The 18,741-nt window shown below is 44.1% G+C and overlaps 1 protein-coding gene across 1 annotated transcript in view; it reads left to right on the forward strand.

Moving 5' to 3' along the window:
* Nucleotides 1–743: 743 nt before the first annotated feature.
* The window catches only part of PYGL (glycogen phosphorylase L), a 55,595-nt gene continuing 37,597 nt past the window's right edge, over nucleotides 744–18,741 (forward strand). Inside the window, exons 1-4 of the mRNA XM_082852056.1 lie at nucleotides 744–1,063; nucleotides 6,112–6,213; nucleotides 9,093–9,171; nucleotides 12,335–12,438. Of these exons, the coding sequence (XP_082708182.1) occupies nucleotides 821–1,063; nucleotides 6,112–6,213; nucleotides 9,093–9,171; nucleotides 12,335–12,438 (528 nt within the window). The 5' untranslated portion in view covers nucleotides 744–820. The remainder of the gene's footprint in view (nucleotides 1,064–6,111; nucleotides 6,214–9,092; nucleotides 9,172–12,334; nucleotides 12,439–18,741) is intronic.

Below are 18,741 nucleotides of genomic sequence, written 5' to 3' on the forward strand. Positions count from 1 at the left end.
TGACTTAAGTCATTAGGGTCAACATCATCATTGCACCCTCCGCCTGGCTGGGGGGCCTTAGTTCCTGCAGACCTCAAAGATGGGTATCAGATTGCTATGTATATCCCTTGAGGAGGAACTAGGACTCTGTTTTATCACTGAACCATTATTTCTTGACTGCTTTTCCTTTGTTCCTGCATTCCCTTACTTCCCTTAAGATCATTAATCACTGAGACCTCTTCAAGGACAAGCACCGTGGCCAGGCTTAGATCACAACATGGCTTAGGCCAAAAATGCCTTCTTTTATGTCAAGAAAGCCATGCAGGTGGTTCTCCCATCTCCAGGGACCTTCCCCCCCTGCCCCCCATCTGCTTACAACGCTTTCACACCAGACATCCTCCTTCTACCCAAGACTCTAGAGTGGGGAGGCAGGACAAATTCCCTCCTCTACCTCATCCCCCAGCCCCATTCCCCAGATCCGAAAGGAGGCGTCAGAGTGTCCACGTGAGTCACCAAAGGTCCCATCTTCAACTGCCAAGAGGATTCAGCCCAGGTCCCTGGCCGCCAGCCCCCCACCTCCACCCCCTGGCATATCGGGTGCGCAGAGGTCGCGACAGGTGCTCTCCCACCGCCCTACGAGCCCTGCCCGGCCCAGAGTCAAAGGGAGGGGCCAGGGTTTCCCTCCGCCTCTCAGGAGGGCGGGCTGCAACCCCGGGCGGCGCCGCACCGAGGGGCGGGCGTCAGACTTTTCGCCGACTCAAAAGCGGCGAGAGGCGCAGGGCGACTCCGCCCCTGTCCTGCCGCCGGGCGTCCGGAGCCGCACGTCCTGCTCGCCGCCGCCATGGCCAAGCCCCTGACCGACCAGGAGAAGCGGCGGCAGATCAGCATCCGCGGCATCGTGGGCGTGGAGAACGTGGCCGAGCTGAAGAAGGGCTTCAACCGGCATCTGCACTTCACGCTGGTCAAGGACCGCAATGTGGCCACCCCCCGCGACTACTTCTTCGCGCTGGCGCACACGGTGCGCGACCACCTGGTGGGGCGCTGGATCCGCACGCAGCAGCACTACTACGAGACGTGCCCCAAGGTACGCGCCCGGGCGCGGGGCGGGGGGGAGACGGGGAGGGGGGCTCCTCGCCGCCCCTCGCCGGTCGTGCCCTTCCGGGACCGCGCGAGTCCAGCATCCGGGCGCCGGGGCGGTGTCCGCGGCGGGGGTGGGTGGAGCCCCCGGAGTGACCTCTCCTCACCCCGTTCTTGCCCCACGCGAAGTCCGGCGTAGAGCGTCTGGGCGGCGGGTGGGCAGCCCAAGGGACAGATGCGGCCCTCCGCCAACATCCCGTTCACATCTCGTGGGCCTCACTGCGCTTCCTGCCCCTGGGCACCGCCTGGAGCCGACGCCCAGGCCTCCCTCGCCTGTCCACTTGCTTCACAAACTTTTTTGGAGCGTTCCTCTCAGCGTTTACTCTGAGATATCGGGCGGCTCCTCTCTGTATGCCAGACACAGTTCTCGGCCCCAGGCAGTCGACCCAGAACAAAACGGATGAGAACCCTGCCTCGGGGAAGCTGAATGTTTAGGGAGGGAGACAAATGCAAAGGTCGTCAAACGGTAATAAGAATTAAGGGGGGGGGGGTAGGTGGGGAAGAGTGGGAAGAAGGTGCTTCAGAGCCCATAGAACTTTTGGAGGACTAGATGGGGGTTTCACCGGAGACCCGGGCTTGTCGTAGGTACTAACCGAGTGTGGTGAAGAGGGAGGGGTAGAGGTCCCACCCCATGGTCAGAGCTCTGAGCGACCCCCGCCCCTCGCCCAACACGCAGTTCTAGGAGTGGGGTGTGGAGCTTCTGGACTTCCTTGATTCCTGCGGACTGGAGACCGAGGGCCAGGCCACCCGGGAACTGCTGAGGACTGCTGTTCACAGACCACCCCTACCCAGTGCGCGGGGGCTAGAGTGGACGCTGCTGGGCGCACGGAGGAATACTATTTCCACCTGGCCAACCTGGGAAGGCGGGGTGGGGAGGACTGAGTAGGACTTGGCAGCCAGAGGGATTGTGTTGTGTAGAGTGCGGGTGAGAGAGCAGCTCTGGCAACAGCAGTGAGGATGGTTGTGAGTGTTGAGAGAGAAAACTGGAAACGCTGGCTGGAGGCATATTGGAAGGGGTGAATGATGGGAATATCCTGGAGGTAGTGGGAAATACACATAAACATTTATTAGGATTTTTTTAAATATGTAAAGCATGAAAAAGAATAGCCCATATTCCAAGTGCTCAAAGAACCCCTAAGCAAAACAGTCCTCAGAGTGAGAAATTGCAGCTGTAACAGAGCTTTCAAATGGAAAGTAACTTCCCTGCCCCTGAGGCTTAGGCCTCTACCCAGAGGTAGCAACTGCTAAACTATATCCTTAGAAAACACTTTATGTATACATATATTTACCGTAATTTTTATTTGCATAGCGGGGACTGCACCTTACATTAAAAATTATTATTTAAGTTTTTAAGCTGGAGAGTGAGATGATGAGCCATATTTTAGGACCTGCCCCCCTCCCCTCCCCACACACTTCCAAAGCATTTAGTGCCATACAACACAGTTGCCTTGTACGTTTCTCCTCCAGTGACTTATCTGGTACTTTATGGTTTTCTTGTTCTCTTGTTAGTTTCTGCACTGGGCAAGCATTTCTTACTTACGCAGGTATAAGCCAGGTATTCTGATAGTGATACAAGTGAACAAGATCCAGTCCACACATGTTCATAAAGTGTCTACTCTGTGACAGTCATTCATATAACAGAAGGTCCCTGCCCTCAGCATAGAGTGGAGCCAGTAGGTGTGTCCAATCTTCTCTCCCACCGCCCCTACTTTCTAGTAACTGCAGATGAATCCCAAATCTGGATCTCTAGTCTCAATACCTTTTCTGGCTCCATTCCTACATTTATAAGTGCTCGGTAAACATACCTAGATCTCCCCTTATTCCCTTAAACTCAGCATGTTAAAAACTCAAATCGTCATCCCTCCCAATCCTGCCCTCTCTTCTGTGTTTCTAATGTTAATAGCATTGTCATCCTGACAGTCACCCAGACACAAAACTTTAGTTTCGCCTTTGATTTCCTCCTGTATTCCCCGTTCAACAAGTTGCCAAATTCTGTTGATTTCTGCAGTTTGCCTTGAAAATACCCACTCTCCTCCGTTCTCACTTTTCTGCCTAACTGAGGCCCTGGCCTCTGGTCTTCGATGAAGTAGATTTCTAAGTGTTTACCTTGCTTCCCAGAAATGGTTAAACTGGCTGCATGCAACTGAATATGGCTAGCAGACTTTATTTTATTTGGTCGGTTAGACATCTTTAAGCAGTTTTATTTTCCGTACCTTCGGGCAGGACACTCCAGTTCTTGACCCAGTACTCCTCATTGTTTTTTGTGACTGCCTTTACACACTTATTTTCTGTCTGGCTCCTGAAGGCATTTGAGTTTGCAATCCCATCTCATTCTATGCGTTATAGTCTGATCAAACCTCTTAAAGACATCCATCTTGCCCTCTGCTCAGATCTATATCGCTGGCAGTGTTGCCTTCCACAGTCCTTAAGCACTGAAGGCCCTCCTCAGCCCAGGTGAGCCTGTCCCTCCCATTACCTTGCTCTCCCACCAGGCCAATTTGCCATCCCCATCCATGCCCTGTTCTCCCCACTTCCGGGCCTCTGCCCACACTGCACCCTTCACCCGGAATGCCCTTCCCACCACGTGGGACTCTGCTCAACTCTTGCCTGCCCTGCAAGTCTCAGTTGTGTTGCCGCCTATTCCATACACCTAGGAACAAATTTAAAGTATTTTAAAAATATTGCTTATTGTTATGTCTTCTTTATTTTATCTATACAAGCCTTTTGAAAATTTCTAATTTTTGTAAAATATACATAAGATATTAGTAATAGTAGTGCGTGCATGTAATCTATAAGCTATACTGGAGATGCTCAGATATTTTACTACCAGAAGTATGTTTAAATGTTTAGGGACCGCTAACTAAGACGATGAGGGAGATCAATTTTTTAAGGTCTTTTATACCCCCAAATATAAGGTGCTATCCCCCCCAAAAAAATTTATTTGTGGGAAAATAGGAAATCACCTTAAATTCATGTCCTTGGAAAATCTGTCATGTAACAAGATGCTCTCTATCAACTACTTTATTTTAAGCAGCAACATTTTTTTAGGAAGACCTTGAAATGTCTTAAAAACTCTTAAGTCCATGCTACTTTAGAATCCTTAAAAGGGAGACAAAGAAACTTAACACAGATGTCGTCATTATTCCTGGGGCTATGACCTCACAATTGCAAGTGTTGGATATATATACTGTATTTATAACCAAGCTTTTTATAGATCACTAAAAAGTAAAAAGCAATAGGTAGTGGTTATATTATAGAGATCATGAAAATGCACACAGGGAAGAATGAAAAAACTGCCCTGATGTTATGTAAATGTATATTTGTGGCTTGAGATGCTCTTTTTTGTGACGCATTGGTACAAGGGCGCTGTGGGGTGGGGGGTGGTGAGTGATGCCTTGCACCTCTTTGGCCTGAGTCTGCCCCAGGAAAGATACCTTTTCCCAGCTCACAGAAGGGTATCTAATAAACTAATGAGGGCCCTAATGGCAGCATTATAGATATTCAAACAACTTGGATAAAAATAATGATGATGTGCTCTGGAAACTAGTGTTTGATAACATGTTGACTATCCATGGGGAAGACTTAGAATTCAATTGTTTCATAAAATGAAAGTAGGGAAAAGTAAGATTTCTGAATTGACATTTTCATATAATATTTTAAGTATATATGTGTAACTAATGATTTAAATATCATAATAGGCATTTCTTCTTTCTTTCTTTTTATTTATTTATTTATTTTTTTTGCGGTACGCAGGCCTCTCACTACTGTGGCCTCTCCCGTTGCGGAGCACAGGCTCCGGATGCGCAGGCTCAGCGGCCGTGGCTCACGGGCCCAGCCGCTCCGCGGCACGTGGGATCTTCCCAGACCGGGGCACGAACCTGCGTCCCCTGCATCGGCAGGCGGACTCTCAACCACTGTGCCACCAGGGAAGCCCCTTTTTTAATTTTTATTATAGGCATTTCTTATATTGAACTATATTCTTTTTTTTTTTTTTAGTACTTCCTGGTTGACCAAATCCTTTTCTTTGAGGTTCTTCCTATTGAGAAATGGGGAAGTCCCTAAAATTTGAGGTGACTTTATATTGATACTGATGCATTTACAGATTTTTATTGTTTTGTTTTGTGTTTGGTGAAAAAGAAAAGAGGAACTGATACAGAGAGTAAGATATTTTATAAGAGGATGATGAAGTTACTGACCCTTTTTGGTTTTTTTGACTAGTAAACTGTGCTTGTATTTTAAAGGGTTTTAGGTAAGTCTGAGCTTTGCACCTTTTGCTTTCAACTCTGATTACTATTGATATTTGCTTGGCTTTTACTATGTCAAAGGCAAACAGTTTCTAACCTGATAGAGAAATGTCCTATTTCACCAAGAACAGACACCAATAAACCTGAGGCAGTCTTTTGTTATACAGAAGGAACTATTGCCAGTTCATAGACTTTCTAGGATAATTTTAATTCTAAAATATTTAATTATAATATTACTTGCAGTAACAGTTAAGGAGGAATACTTTGTAGCCATTGGGTGTATCTTGAAGGAGTTAATCTCTGTGTTTCTTGGATGACTTGAGATGCTCACAGCCGACCCCACCTGACCCTCATCCTATAAACATTTTACAGATGAATGATGAGCTATGTCAGTCTGACTTCCGTTTACCCCAAACATATGTTTTTTCATGAGGCTCATGAACAGGAAGAAAAAACCCACAAAATATTGAATCTAATGAGTTGGATGAGTTTGCTTTTTTTCCCCTCCCTGGGAGTAAAAGATATATATTTTTTAAGTATTACCACCAAAACCAGGATATGAAATGGTTTTTCCAAAGCCAGTAAGTTATCAGAAGTGCTTTTCTTTAGCCCTTCATGCATCTATAGGACTCATTTGAACCTGAGTTAAAGTAGTCCTGCCTGTTTGTTTCTTATCGGTGACCTTGTGTTTTTATGTTGACAAGTAAGGTTGGCCTCATAGCCGTTAACATGACCTCTCTCTTTGTTTCAGAGGGTTTATTACCTCTCTTTGGAATTTTACATGGGCCGAACATTACAGAACACCATGATCAACCTTGGCCTGCAGAATGCCTGTGACGAGGCCATTTACCAGGTACATTGTCTCCATATTTCTCTCATTCTCTCCCTTTAAATTTCAAGTTCAACTCAGGAACCTTGGGGATATAGCCGCCCCAGCCGCCCCCAAAAAATGGTGAAAAATTGCTTCTATAGATATGGCTATTACAAACTATTAGAAATCTAAACTATAGTACTCCTGATCTCTGGGTGAAGAGGAACAAAGCTAGAGAACTAGTTTTACCTCATGAGAATTTTGTTCTGCAATCAGTTTTTGACAGCATTATGCAACAAATTACATTTTAGCAATTAGCATCTGAACAAGCCTTTAAGAAGTACTTGAGTCCCTGCTATTGGAATCACAAGCTTTACTTTGGGCTCCTATATACTTTTTTAAAGGAATCAAAGTTTGACTGTTATTTGTATATCAAGGCAATACGTGAAAGTAATAAACTTTTAAAATTCTGTTGTCATACTTTCTCTGTTGCTTAATGAGATGTAAAATACACTTCCTCTTTAAATGAGGAGCCTGAGGTCTTGAACCTAATGTGCTAATTTGTTTGAATGAACGTATTTAACTGTTTCTCCTTTGACCTTCAAGCATCTTCATACCAAAAACAGTCCTTAACCTTTCTGATGTGGTTAATAGGAGGAACGAGTATTTGCAAAGATGCACTCTAAGTAAGAGACTGTTCAAGTCGCTTTTGGCCTGGCATAGGGTTGTTGTCCTCCCCTGTGGCCAGCTGCTTGTCACTAGGGCTGGTTTCCTTTGTGTGGGTTTAGTAGAGCATTTCGTGCGAAAGAACCATTGCAGCTCCTCTCTGCTTCCCTTTTCTTTGCTTCCCCTGATATCAGCTGAAAAAAATATACTCCTTTGCACCATAATCTAACCAGGTGGGATGAAGTAACCCATGTCTCCTTGCTCAAGGTTTATAGCCTACTCTAGACTCACACGTTTAGAATGTTAACAATCCTGAGCACTAGCATTAGCAGTTGATGTCACAAGGACCCCAGTACTCTAGTCACCAGGGAGCAAGTTTGAAAGCCCTTTGAACAATGAACAGAAGCAAATCCATTTTTGAACTCTTAGAAGATTTAGTTATCAGGACTTGTGTCAGAAAGCAACTTTTGAATAAGCGTAGGGATCCAAGCAGGTAACCCCATGGCAACTGGGGCATCCACTTCAAGCATAGTTACGTCTTGTGCGTATGTTTTCAAATGTGTAAATTATGTTTCCATGTAAAATTTCATGGATTGCATCACTTTCAGATTAAGAATGCAGTCACTTCCCAATGGACCATTATTAGCCAGGCATGGGCTAGATTATTATCTAGTCAGCAGAGGACAGGTCGTTTAGTTTATCTGGCCATCAGTTTCCTCATTGTAAGATGAACCGTCCAAAGTGACCTCTACAGCTGCAGAATTTTGATATGAGTCCACACTGCTGCTAGTGACCTCTGGCTGTGCAGGTCCCAACACTTTGTGGCAGGGAGCTGACTGGCAACCAATTCCATCCATCCCCAAGGTCACAGATGCTCCTTGGCCTCCCACAGTCTCTCTCTCTTTTTTTTTTAATTGACTATAGTTAATTTACAATGCTGTGTTAGTTTCAAGTATACAGCAAAGTGACTCAGCTATATATTCTTTTTTAGCTTCTTCTCCATTATAGGTTATTACAAGATGTTGAGTATAGTTCCCTACGCTATGCAGTAGGTCCTTGTTTTTGTTTTTTTTAATAAATTTATTTATTTTATTTATTTATTTTTGGCTGCATTGGGTCTTCATTGCTGCGCACGGGCTTTCTCTAGCTGCGGCAAGCGGGGGCTACTCTTCGTTGCGGTGCGCAGGCTTATCATTGCGGTGGCTTCTCTTGTTGCAGAGCATGGGCTCTAGGCGCACAGGCTTCAGTAGTTGTGGCACGCGGGCTCAGCGGGCTCAGTAGTTGTGGCTCGTGGGCTTAGTTGCTGTGTGGCATGTGGGATCTTCCCAGACCAGGGATCAAACCCATGTCCCCTGCATTGGCAGGCAGATTCTTAACCACTGCACCACCAGGGAAGCCCAGTAGGTCCTTGTTGTTTACCTATTTTATATACAGTAGTGGGTATATGTTAATCCCACCTCCTAATTTATCTCCCCCTCCCACTATCCCCCCACAGTCTGTTATCTACCCCAGAGAGAAGTAGAGGATTTTAGGCCCATCCAGCAGGACCACGGGGCTGAGGTTTCCCTGACTGCTGTCTGGCCCCTGGTGTCATGGGCAGTGACTCACTAACTGGTTTTGGGTTAACAACCTTTGACCTTACTGAGTAAATATGTTGTGGTCATGAAAAGATGAACTGTAGTCCATCCCGGAAAATCTGACATCATACCTTTTGGTCATTTTCAAAATTTAGTCCAGTTAGTATCAACTTGGTGCTGGACTATTTCTGAGGTTTTACCCTGGCAACAAAAAATAATTTTAAGAAATAGTAATAGCCAACATTTATCGAGAAATACCTACCCAGGAATCATTCTGAATGCTTTGTTTGTATAATCTCATTTAATTCACAGCTCTAAATGAAGTAGATACTATTATCCTCATTTTTAAACGAGAAGTGAAAGGCATAGTGAGATTTACTACCTTGCTCAGGTTCATATAGCTAAGAAGTAACAGAGTTGGTAATGGACATTTAGAGCCCATACTCTTCTCCAAGCTGCTGCCGTGCCATCTCGGACAGTTTGCATCTTCAGTCACCAGCATCCGCAGCGGGTATCTGATGCTGGTTCAAGCAGTGAGGGACCTGGCAGGATTGAGTTCACAGATGAACCTGAAGACCCAACCCAGAGCTTTAGGAAATGACTGTTCCCTCTGAAGTGGCCTGTTTGTATATCTAAAGTTTGTATCCATGTCCTATGTTGTTTTTCTTTCATCACCAGCTTGGATTGGATATGGAGGAGTTAGAAGAAATTGAAGAAGATGCTGGGCTTGGCAATGGTGGTCTTGGGAGGCTTGCTGGTAAGTGTGCTATTGTCTGGCCCTTGACGCCGTCTCAGATGCCATGCACAGCCATGCTTAAAGAACCAGAAGACTGTCTAGAAGTGCACAGTGTGAGCCGGTTGTAGCTGTGTTTGTTTCTGAGTCTGCACGGTGGTTTGACCAGTTCTAGACAAACAGTAGAGAAATGATCTTTAACAAAAGAGACATTGCTTAAAAAGTTTGGAGACATTGCTTCAAACCCCAAAGCTGACCAGATCCTTCCTGTTCACTTAAGGGTTTCCAAGGTGGCTCCTTCACTTCACTGTTATTTGTTCACAGCTGCTCAATTCACATACGCGTGTGGTAGCACCGAAGTTGTTTACCCATTGTGTTATCGTCCTGTGCACTTAACAGTTTGCTTTTTGATTAACTAGTAGGCAGTGATACACTTGTTATATTATTGGTATGATTTAATTAATGAGTATTTTTGTTTTGTACGGATGAATTTTGAGTTCTTTGCTTTATCCAGGAAATGATTTTTCCACAAATATAGAGGAAAACATTAAAAATATAATACCAATGCCATTAAATTAAAAATATGCATCCTTACCACCAAGCAATTCTACTTCCTGATATCTACCCTAAAGAAATACTCCAACATGTACACAAGGAGGCATGTGAAAAAAATTGCTACAGTATTGTCTGTAAAAGCAAAATTTTAGAAATAACCTAATGTCCATTGATAGAATAGGTAAATAAGTAGAGGAACACCATGTTACAGAATAATATGTGTCAACCCAAAAGTGAACTATTTGTACTTCCCTGCATAGACCTCCAAGAGGTGGGGGGCTGGGGGCAGAGGAAACAAGTTGCATTAAAAGCCACCCAGTGTGATACCATTTATGTTTTTTAAAAATTAATATTTTATGTGAGAATGTATATATGTAAATCCATAGAAAAAGTCTGAAATTTGAAATACTGAACTGCTCCTTGTGACTTTCTGTAGAGAGGAGCGCAGAATTGGGGGTGGCAGTCAAAAGGGATGCTAGCCCTGTGGGTAACATTTTATAGTGTTTATTTATTTTTACTTGTTGACAGTTTGCTTTATTTATTTATTTATGGCTGTGTTGGGTCTTCGTTTCTGTGCGAGGGCTTTCTCTAGTTGTGGCAAGCGGGGGCCACTCTTCATCGCGGTGCGCTGGCCTCTCACTATCGCGGCCTCTCTTGTGGAGCACAGGCTCCAGACGCGCAGGCTCAGTAATTGTGGCTCACGGGCCCAGTTGCTCCGTGGCATGTGGGATCTTCCCAGACCAGGGCTTGAACCCGTGTCCCCTGCATTGGCAGGCAGATTCTCAACCACTGCACCACCAGGGAAGCCCTGTCAGTAACATTTTAATTGTTTTTACAAAGAGGATGTTACTATATTATTTACTTGTGAAATTTAAATTTAATAATAGAATGTACGACCACACATGTATGTATCAGATCGTACTCTATGAAAAATAAATACCTACGTCTTCTCTTTTAGAAATGATTCCACAATCTCTGAATTTTACACACAGTTTCCAATGACTAGAACTCCATTTGCATGTGTTTCATATTGTTTATTCCTTACTACATGAGTGGCCATGTGTTTTAACGTTGCAGTTAGTCATAGAAAATGCTGCCTTTGGCATACTTAGCCACCTTGAGAAGTTAATCATCGGGTAATTAGTAGGCTTTCCATGGAGCTATAGGAAGACCAGCAGAGCCAACGGCATGCTCATCTAAGACTGACAAGGTAGGCTGCCTTCCTTTTATGTAAAGTCCCAGGCCTATTTTTTGGCAGCGTTAACCCCACTCTGGGCCTGACAGGGAAGGGGTGAATGAGGCTGAGTAATTCTCATTAGATGACCTCATCTCTTACCAGACTGAAAAAACTGGGACCCCCATTCTGGTGAGGCTCTAAGGATAATTTGATCAGGACCCAGGAAAAGACAAATCACATAGCTCCGAGAGAGCAGGAACTGGGACAGAGCCAGGCCACATGAGCACAGGGACTGGAAGACCATTGGGATGTTATAGTAACTTGAAGGTCTTGGCCATTGGCCTTTGTGGATCTGTTTTAGGACTCCACCGTGAACCTAGCTCAGTCTCTTCCTGTTTGATCTGTAATTTTCAATGTTCTTTTCAGTTTTAGGTCCTACTATATTTTCTCATTCTCTGTATATTTCTCAGTTCAGATTCCTGAGAGGGGCACCATGCTTAGCGTAACCCCTAAAATTCCTCCTGACCACAAGATAGATCCTACCCAGCCTGTTGATCGGCTGCTCTAGATCAGGTGCTCTGTCATTAAAGCCGTTGGCTACAAGAAACAGAAAACCTAGCAAAAGCTAGTTCCGCCAGCAAGGACATGTATTATCACAGAACGAGAACTTCAGAGGTTGGCCATTTAAGATTAATTTATTCAGCAGACAATTCTGTCAGGACTCTGGGTCTCTATGGTTCTTTTGACTTTACCTTCATGGAAGAAAGACGGCAGCAGTAAGGAAAATCTTTCACTGTACCCAGCAGGCTTTCTAGCACCTCTCATTGGATTGAATGTCATTGAATGCTCATGCCAAAACCCAAACTGGTGAAGGACATAAAATTACTATGATTAGCTTAGAAGTTTAGTCAAGATTCAGTTGGTCCAGCCTCCCTGAAGCATAAGGCCACCTGATAATGTGAACCACACTGGAATTCCATTAGCCAGAAAGAGAGTCTGCCCCAGATGTCCAGCTAGTCAGTCAATTTACATGTAAATTATATACGTCTTTTCAAGCAGGGGGGCATGGAGACAGCTTTCCCTAGAAAGGGCAGTGTGAGGAACAGACATAATAAAGGAATTTCTAACATAGACATAATAAAGGACATTTCTAACGTAGACATCTGGCATTTCTCAGATGAAATGCCAACTCAGTGGTTATTTCTGGATGGTGAGGCAATAAATGTTTGTTTTCTTCTTTATACATGTTTGTATTTTCTACCTTTTCTATAGTTTATTCTATAATTAGAATGTTATTTTAAAAACTTAATACCCGCTGTGCTGCAGTCTCCGCTTTAGGATACAAATATGTTTCTCATAGAGAAATGTGTTGTGGCTGCCATGTTTTTTAGAGAAAGACAGAATTTTGAGTAATCTTGGTGACGCTGCCTGTGGCCTGTGCTCTGTTTAATTTAGCCTGCTTCTTGGATTCCATGGCAACTCTGGGGCTTGCAGCCTACGGCTATGGCATCCGATATGAATATGGAATCTTCAATCAGAAGATTCGAGATGGATGGCAGGTACGTGAGACATATTTTTTCATTTTGTCATTAAAGTCCTTTGTCTTCATGGTGTTCTGGATGGTTTATAACTTATGGACATTTTACGTAGAGCTTTACTACTTTCTGTGGCATTTGGGTGACGTCAGTGAATACTGTCAGTCTTCCCACTTTGAGGTGTAAGCTCCCTAAGAGCAGAGAGCCTGCCGGTATCGCCAATATCATTCACCACCAGGTCCGTAGCATCTTGTACGGTGCCAGACTCACAGGGGTGCTCTGAATATAGTTATCACTGATTGCCTGCATGTGAACTACCTATAACGTGCAGTGTCCTGTCTGCAGCATATAAAATGGAGGAGCACATCTTTTAGATCATGATCTTCCCCAATAACTTTTTTCTTTTTTAAAAAATTTATTTATTTATTTATGGCTGCATTGGGTCTTTTTTATTATTATTTATTTATTTATTTATTTATTTTTGGCTGCATTGGGTTTTCTTTGCTGCACGCGGGCTTTCTCTAGTTGCAGCAAGCCGGGGGCCGCTCTTCGTTGGGGTGCGTGGGCTTTTCATTGCAGTGGCTTTTCTTGTTGCGAAGCACGGGCTCTAGGCGCGCAGAGGCTTCAGTAGTTGTGGCTCGTGGGCTCTAGAGCGCAGGCTTAGTAGTTGTGGCGCACGGGCTTAGTTGCTCTGTGGTTTGTGGGATCTTCCCCGAAAAAGGCTCGAACCCGTATCCCCTGCATTGGCAGACGTCTTCTTAACCACTGCGCCACCAGGGAAGTCCCCCAATAACTTGATAGTAGGAAGCATGTCACCATTTTTGTAGGTGAGAAAACTGAAGGTCTTAAGAGGGGAAGTCACCTCAGATCACACAGTTGGCAAATAAGGCTGTATATCCCCAGATTTCCAGGTCCACATTCAGTATTCTTTTCTACACTCAGAGTCTTGCCCTCCTTAACATGCCTATCTTACAAGATATGTAAGCTCAGTGTTCTAATTTTTTTATAAGACGAAAGCAGGCAGTCCCGTTAACTATTATATTAAAAAACTCTGGCACATATGTAATATGTATAATTATAGTGCTCTGTAGAAAACTGCACAAATAGTAATGAATCCATACAAATGACTCTCATTTTATTTTTATATAACCAAACTAGATTCTTAAGTATCTGTTTATCTTTGGTAACTCTTTGAACTACAGTCAGCCCTGGCATGGACAGTTTTCCCCGATGCTAAGTGTGATTGAGGTTTTTTCTCTCCGTATCTTTGTCTCATACACACACATCATTGGCAAAAGGATACTGGATATTCAAGAAGCCTGAGCTCTCTGAGCCCTCCCAAGAGTCAGTCCAAGGTCAGCGTGATCAGGCCTTGGGTTGAGGGACCTAGGCTGGAGCTAATCCCAGGGGAGAGGAAGGATGGGAAGCTGAGTGTCACCGCCATCCACTTTCCCCTCCCTCAGTGTCTGGACACTCTGGGCCGAAGAAGGAGGGCACTAAAAGATTTGATGTAAGAGAATGCACCAAGGGAAGTCCCAGGAGGAGAATACTGGGAACATATTGAAAGACAAACTTCCAAATTTTGTTAAGAACCAGTGTATCTTTAGCTACTCCTAAATCAATTAGGAGGCAGCATTGGGTAGAAAAAAAATTGGGCCCTAATATGAGATCTAATTTCTAATCTGAGGCCTAAGTGCAACTCATTACCCTTATGAAGTTTGTTGTCTTGATTAGGTTACCTAGCTTCCCTGAGCCTCACTTTTCTTGTCTGCAAAATGGAGATGCCAGCTTCACAGAACTATGAAAATATGTAAAATGTCTGTTGCACAGATAGGCACTCAATGAAATGTTAATTTGGCCTAATAAAAGGAGGATAATTTTTTTAATTGTGGTATTATATAATAAAATATTAATGTAACCATTAATATCATGTTTTTAATTAATTATAGTGAAATGGGAAATTGTTGATGACAGCTGAAAAAAGGAGGTATAGGATCATTTGGATAGTATGACCTATCCAAAAGAAACCAAAAAGATAAAGTGCTAGAAAAAAAAAATAATGTCAAAGCTTCAACAGTAATTATCTCTGGGAGATAAGATTATGGGCGACTTTGACTATCTTCTGTTTGTTCTCCTACATGACGCATATTTCATAAGAAATGTGTATTTTATAATCATAAAAAGATATAAAAACGGGGCTTCCCTGGTGGCGCAGTGGCTGAGAGTCCGCCTGCAGATGCAGGGGACGCGAGTTTGTGCCCCGGTCCGGGAAGATCCCACGTGCCGCGGAGCGGCTGGGCCCGTGAGCCATGGCCGCTGAGCCTGCGCGTCCGGAGCCTGTGCTCCGCAACGGGAGAGGCCACAACAGTGAGAGGCCCGCGTACCGCAAAAAAATAGAAAAAAAAAAGATATAAAAACAAAATAATTGGTTCCCTTCCACAGTGAAGTAATCTAGGGCTACATGGTGAGAAGCCTAGCTTGGCAGGCATTTCCAGTAGGACCAAGATTTTAACACAACCTGACCAAGCGATACATGGTATCCATTCTCAGTCTTTGTATCCTGTATGGCACTCATTATACCCCAGGATGTTTAAGGATTTTATTTCTTACTTTTCTGTGAAAGATTTTTTTTAACTCAGCAGATCAGTCTCAAAAAATTGTCTTTCAAGTGCATTTTCCCCCAAAGTCTTATGAAAGGTCACTCTTTATTAATCCCACCTATGACCTTTGCTACTTTTAATTGGCCTTATTTCAGGAAACCATCCCTTCTCTCCTGTGAGACCCAAGAAGTATATATTCTAGTGTCTTTAAAGGAAAAAGAGAGACCAAGTGGCTTTTGCTAGTCTCCAAAGCTAGCTTTACTACATCATCACTTCTTTCATTACAACTGAAATTGAGTCAGAAGGACACCTAATTTTATCTACCATAGCCATTGTTCACTGGGATGGGATTTTAAAAAGCAAACATAAAAAAGAAACTGTTTCCGTGAAAAACAAAAAATATCTTCCAGGAAAGCAGAATGCCTTTTGGGGGCATGGTCACTGCTCTACTCACATCAGCTACATGGTTGCTCTTACAATGGAGAAGGCTGATGAAAATTGCACAAACTAGGAAGATTTTTAAAGGTTGATAGACTTTCAGTTTTTGAAGGCTCTCTTCAAGGATGATTTGCAGTAATAAAGTGTGTGTTGTGAACTCCACCCCACCCCCCAAGGAAAACAATTTTATTGCTCAAATGCTTGACTTACCTCGAACTCTAATGGGGATCATTGAAACCTTCTCAGGATAGTCCTCTGAAAATGATTGGCCACTGGGAGGAAGAGGGGGAAAGGCAGTTGCGACAGCCTCAAGTTAAACAGTCACACGCTAAAGTTCTGAGTGGAAAGATGCTGATAGTAGAAATCTCAGGGTTGAATCAAGCAGTCTGCTGGAACATTCTTTCTCTTAGAACCCTGCTATACCTAGCCATGCACAGTTCACATTACCCAGCAAACCTCCCTCTCCTGGCCATTGTTGAATTCCTGGTGTTCCCCAGAAACATTTACCAATGACTGGTACCATCAGAAAGCAAAGTTTGTTGACAACTCCTGTTGGTTGCTCACTGGTTCTTCATGTCCCATGTATCCCACAGTTGAGGGGAAAAGCGTTTCTTCGAATTCAGTCACTCACAGAGGCCCTGAGCTGACCTCTGCTTCCATGCTGGCTGGAATAGATCCCACCGAGTAATCTCTCTAGGAAGACCCCAGATCCAGCTGCCATGCATCCCCACACACACACACCACCACTGCCACCACCACCCAGGCGGGCACGCTGCTTCCCATGCCACAGTCTCCTGCTTGCTTTGTCTCAGCTCCTTTTCATCTGGGATGTTCAGATCCACACAGCCCACTTGTATATAAATGGAAGCTCTCCTCCCGTCTGGCCCCTGCCCTTCATATGGCTCAGCAAGTTAGTGCACTCAGGGATCACTGGTTACGTGGAAATCTAAATTTACAGACCAGTTTGTTGATTTGTTGGAAGAACGCAAGATAGAAAGGAGGTTTATCACCATCCCGCAGCCTCTGTGGATTGAGCTGGGGTGGCTGGAGGCAGTTCTCTCTTTCTCCTCTGATCTGCTCAGACCAGCTTGCTTTTATGAAATATCTATTTTTCAATTTACCTTAAAAACAGGCTTTGCATAACTGAGGGAAGTGTTGGCTGATTTCTTGCCAAAATCAGGAAGAGACTCAATAAAGAGCAGCAAGCTAGGAGTCCTGTTCTCCTCCAGAACTTGTTAACCCAGTGAAACGAAAACCAGCCATTATTTGGCAGGAAAAAATCAGACCAGCATTGAGAGTGACTGGCTGACTAGTCCCTTGTTGCTTAACAGCGTGTCCTCAAAAGAGCAAATGCAGCTTCTGATTTGCAAAGGAGGCCAGGAGGGGCCGGCCAGTGGTGGGAAGCCCAGTGTTCAGCTTCTCTTGTACGGGCATTTCACAGTGCTTGAGGGGAGAAGAGTCTGCTTCTGCTGCATTTTGCAGCAGAAAATATCTTGTCAGCTCACCTGTGGACATGATTTTCGAGAGGAATGCTGTTTCTGCCTCCTCGTCCTCCTGGTTCATGTAAAAACTTAAGGTGTATTTTACAACAGTCCTGAATGCTGAAGTGAGGCAGATAGGCCGTAAGGTTCTTTCCTGTTACAGGAAGCATTGTGTGTTCACATTGACCAGTAATTTGAAACCCAGAACACTGCTCTTGCCTAAGTGCAGCGTGAAGTGTTTTGTAAGTCAGGATGTTTGATCTTTGTGCATATCCTCATTTATTTTTCATAGAGTTTCTAGTTATTAACACGAGCTAGAGGACTCTAACTTAACTAATTTCTTATCAACTGATAAAATTCAATCCTTTCCTTGTTAAATTTTAATTGTATTTTTGTTCTCTTTATGAATGGGATAGCCGAAGTCTCAATTCTGAATTACAGTTCCTGACTTTGTATCACCCTGCTACACCGTGTACCCACCGGCTACATGTTAAGATGCAATTTTTTTTTTTTTTTTTTTTTTTTTTTTTGCGGTACGCGAGCCTCTCACTGTTGCGGCCTCTCCCGTTGCGGAACACAGGCTCCGGACGCGCAGGCTTAGCGGCCATGGCTCACGGGCCTAGCCGCTCCGCGGCATGTGGAATCTTCCCGGACCGGGGCACAAACCTGCGTCCCACGCATTGGCAGGCGGACTCTCAACCACTGTGCCACCAGGGAAGCCCCAAGATGCAAATTTTTAAATGGAAAATTTAAGACCCCTTCCCAGACTGCCTGAGACTCTGCATTTTAACAAGGTGCATTGTACTGATTAGCTCACATCTAGGTCCAGCCTTCCCTAGGCTTCATCCTGCATCTGCTACATCCTCCTGCAGCTCTCTAATTCCAGACCTTCTATCCGAAGATGTTGTTTCTGTGTGTCCCCTTTTCATTCATCATGATGCGGGTAGCTCTTGTTAATGGGCAGCTTACTAGCATTCCCAATATGATCAATGTTTGAATAAATGGATGTGTGTTTGCTTGTCTGGTTGTTGACATTAATGTTTTGTCTAATATCTCAAAAGATAGCTGTGTTTGTTTGCCTCTCTCCACACTGTGCCTGGGGCAGACACTGAACTCGTACATAGGTGATCGTGAAGCATCCAGCATTGTGTCATAATTCATCATTAATATCTTTTTAAACTAAAGCTGAGTTTTCTAAGAGGGAAGGATGAGGAATCAGGTAGGTAAAATAACCATATTGCGGGTAATCTCATTGACAAGGGAGCTTTGTACTAAAAACCTTACCCCCCTCCCTTCTTGCCAGAACACGATTGCATTTTTTAATGTATATGGAATATTTTAAAGGTTTCACTCATAATACCTTTACTTTAAAAATGCAACCCCAGCCCCACCATGTGTCTTTTGTTCTTGTTTTGGCATTTTTATTTGTTTCTTTATAGAAAACAAAATGCATTTGATGTCCAGGATACCCTAAATACAAATTAGATTTTTAAATTTTTATGAGAAATATTTTGTTATAAATTGACATAAATACATGGGAAAATGTTGTAATTGTCAATAAAATAAATTCCTTACATTTTAGTATATGTCATTTTCAAAACGAATTAGAAATAATAGTTCATGGGACTTCCCTGGTGGTGCAGTGGTTAAGACTCCACGCTCCCAATGCAGGGGGCCCGGGTTCCAGCCCTGGTCAGGGAACTAGATACCACATGCGTGCTGCAACTAAGAGTTCGCATGCCGCAACTAAGGAGCTGGTGAGCTGCAACTAAGGAGCCCCCCCACCCACCCCGGTTGCAACAAAGGAG

The sequence above is a fragment of the Leucopleurus acutus genome, assembly GCF_964270905.1.
Source record: "Leucopleurus acutus genome assembly, chromosome: 1".
Taxonomy (NCBI): domain Eukaryota; kingdom Metazoa; phylum Chordata; class Mammalia; order Artiodactyla; family Delphinidae; genus Leucopleurus; species Leucopleurus acutus.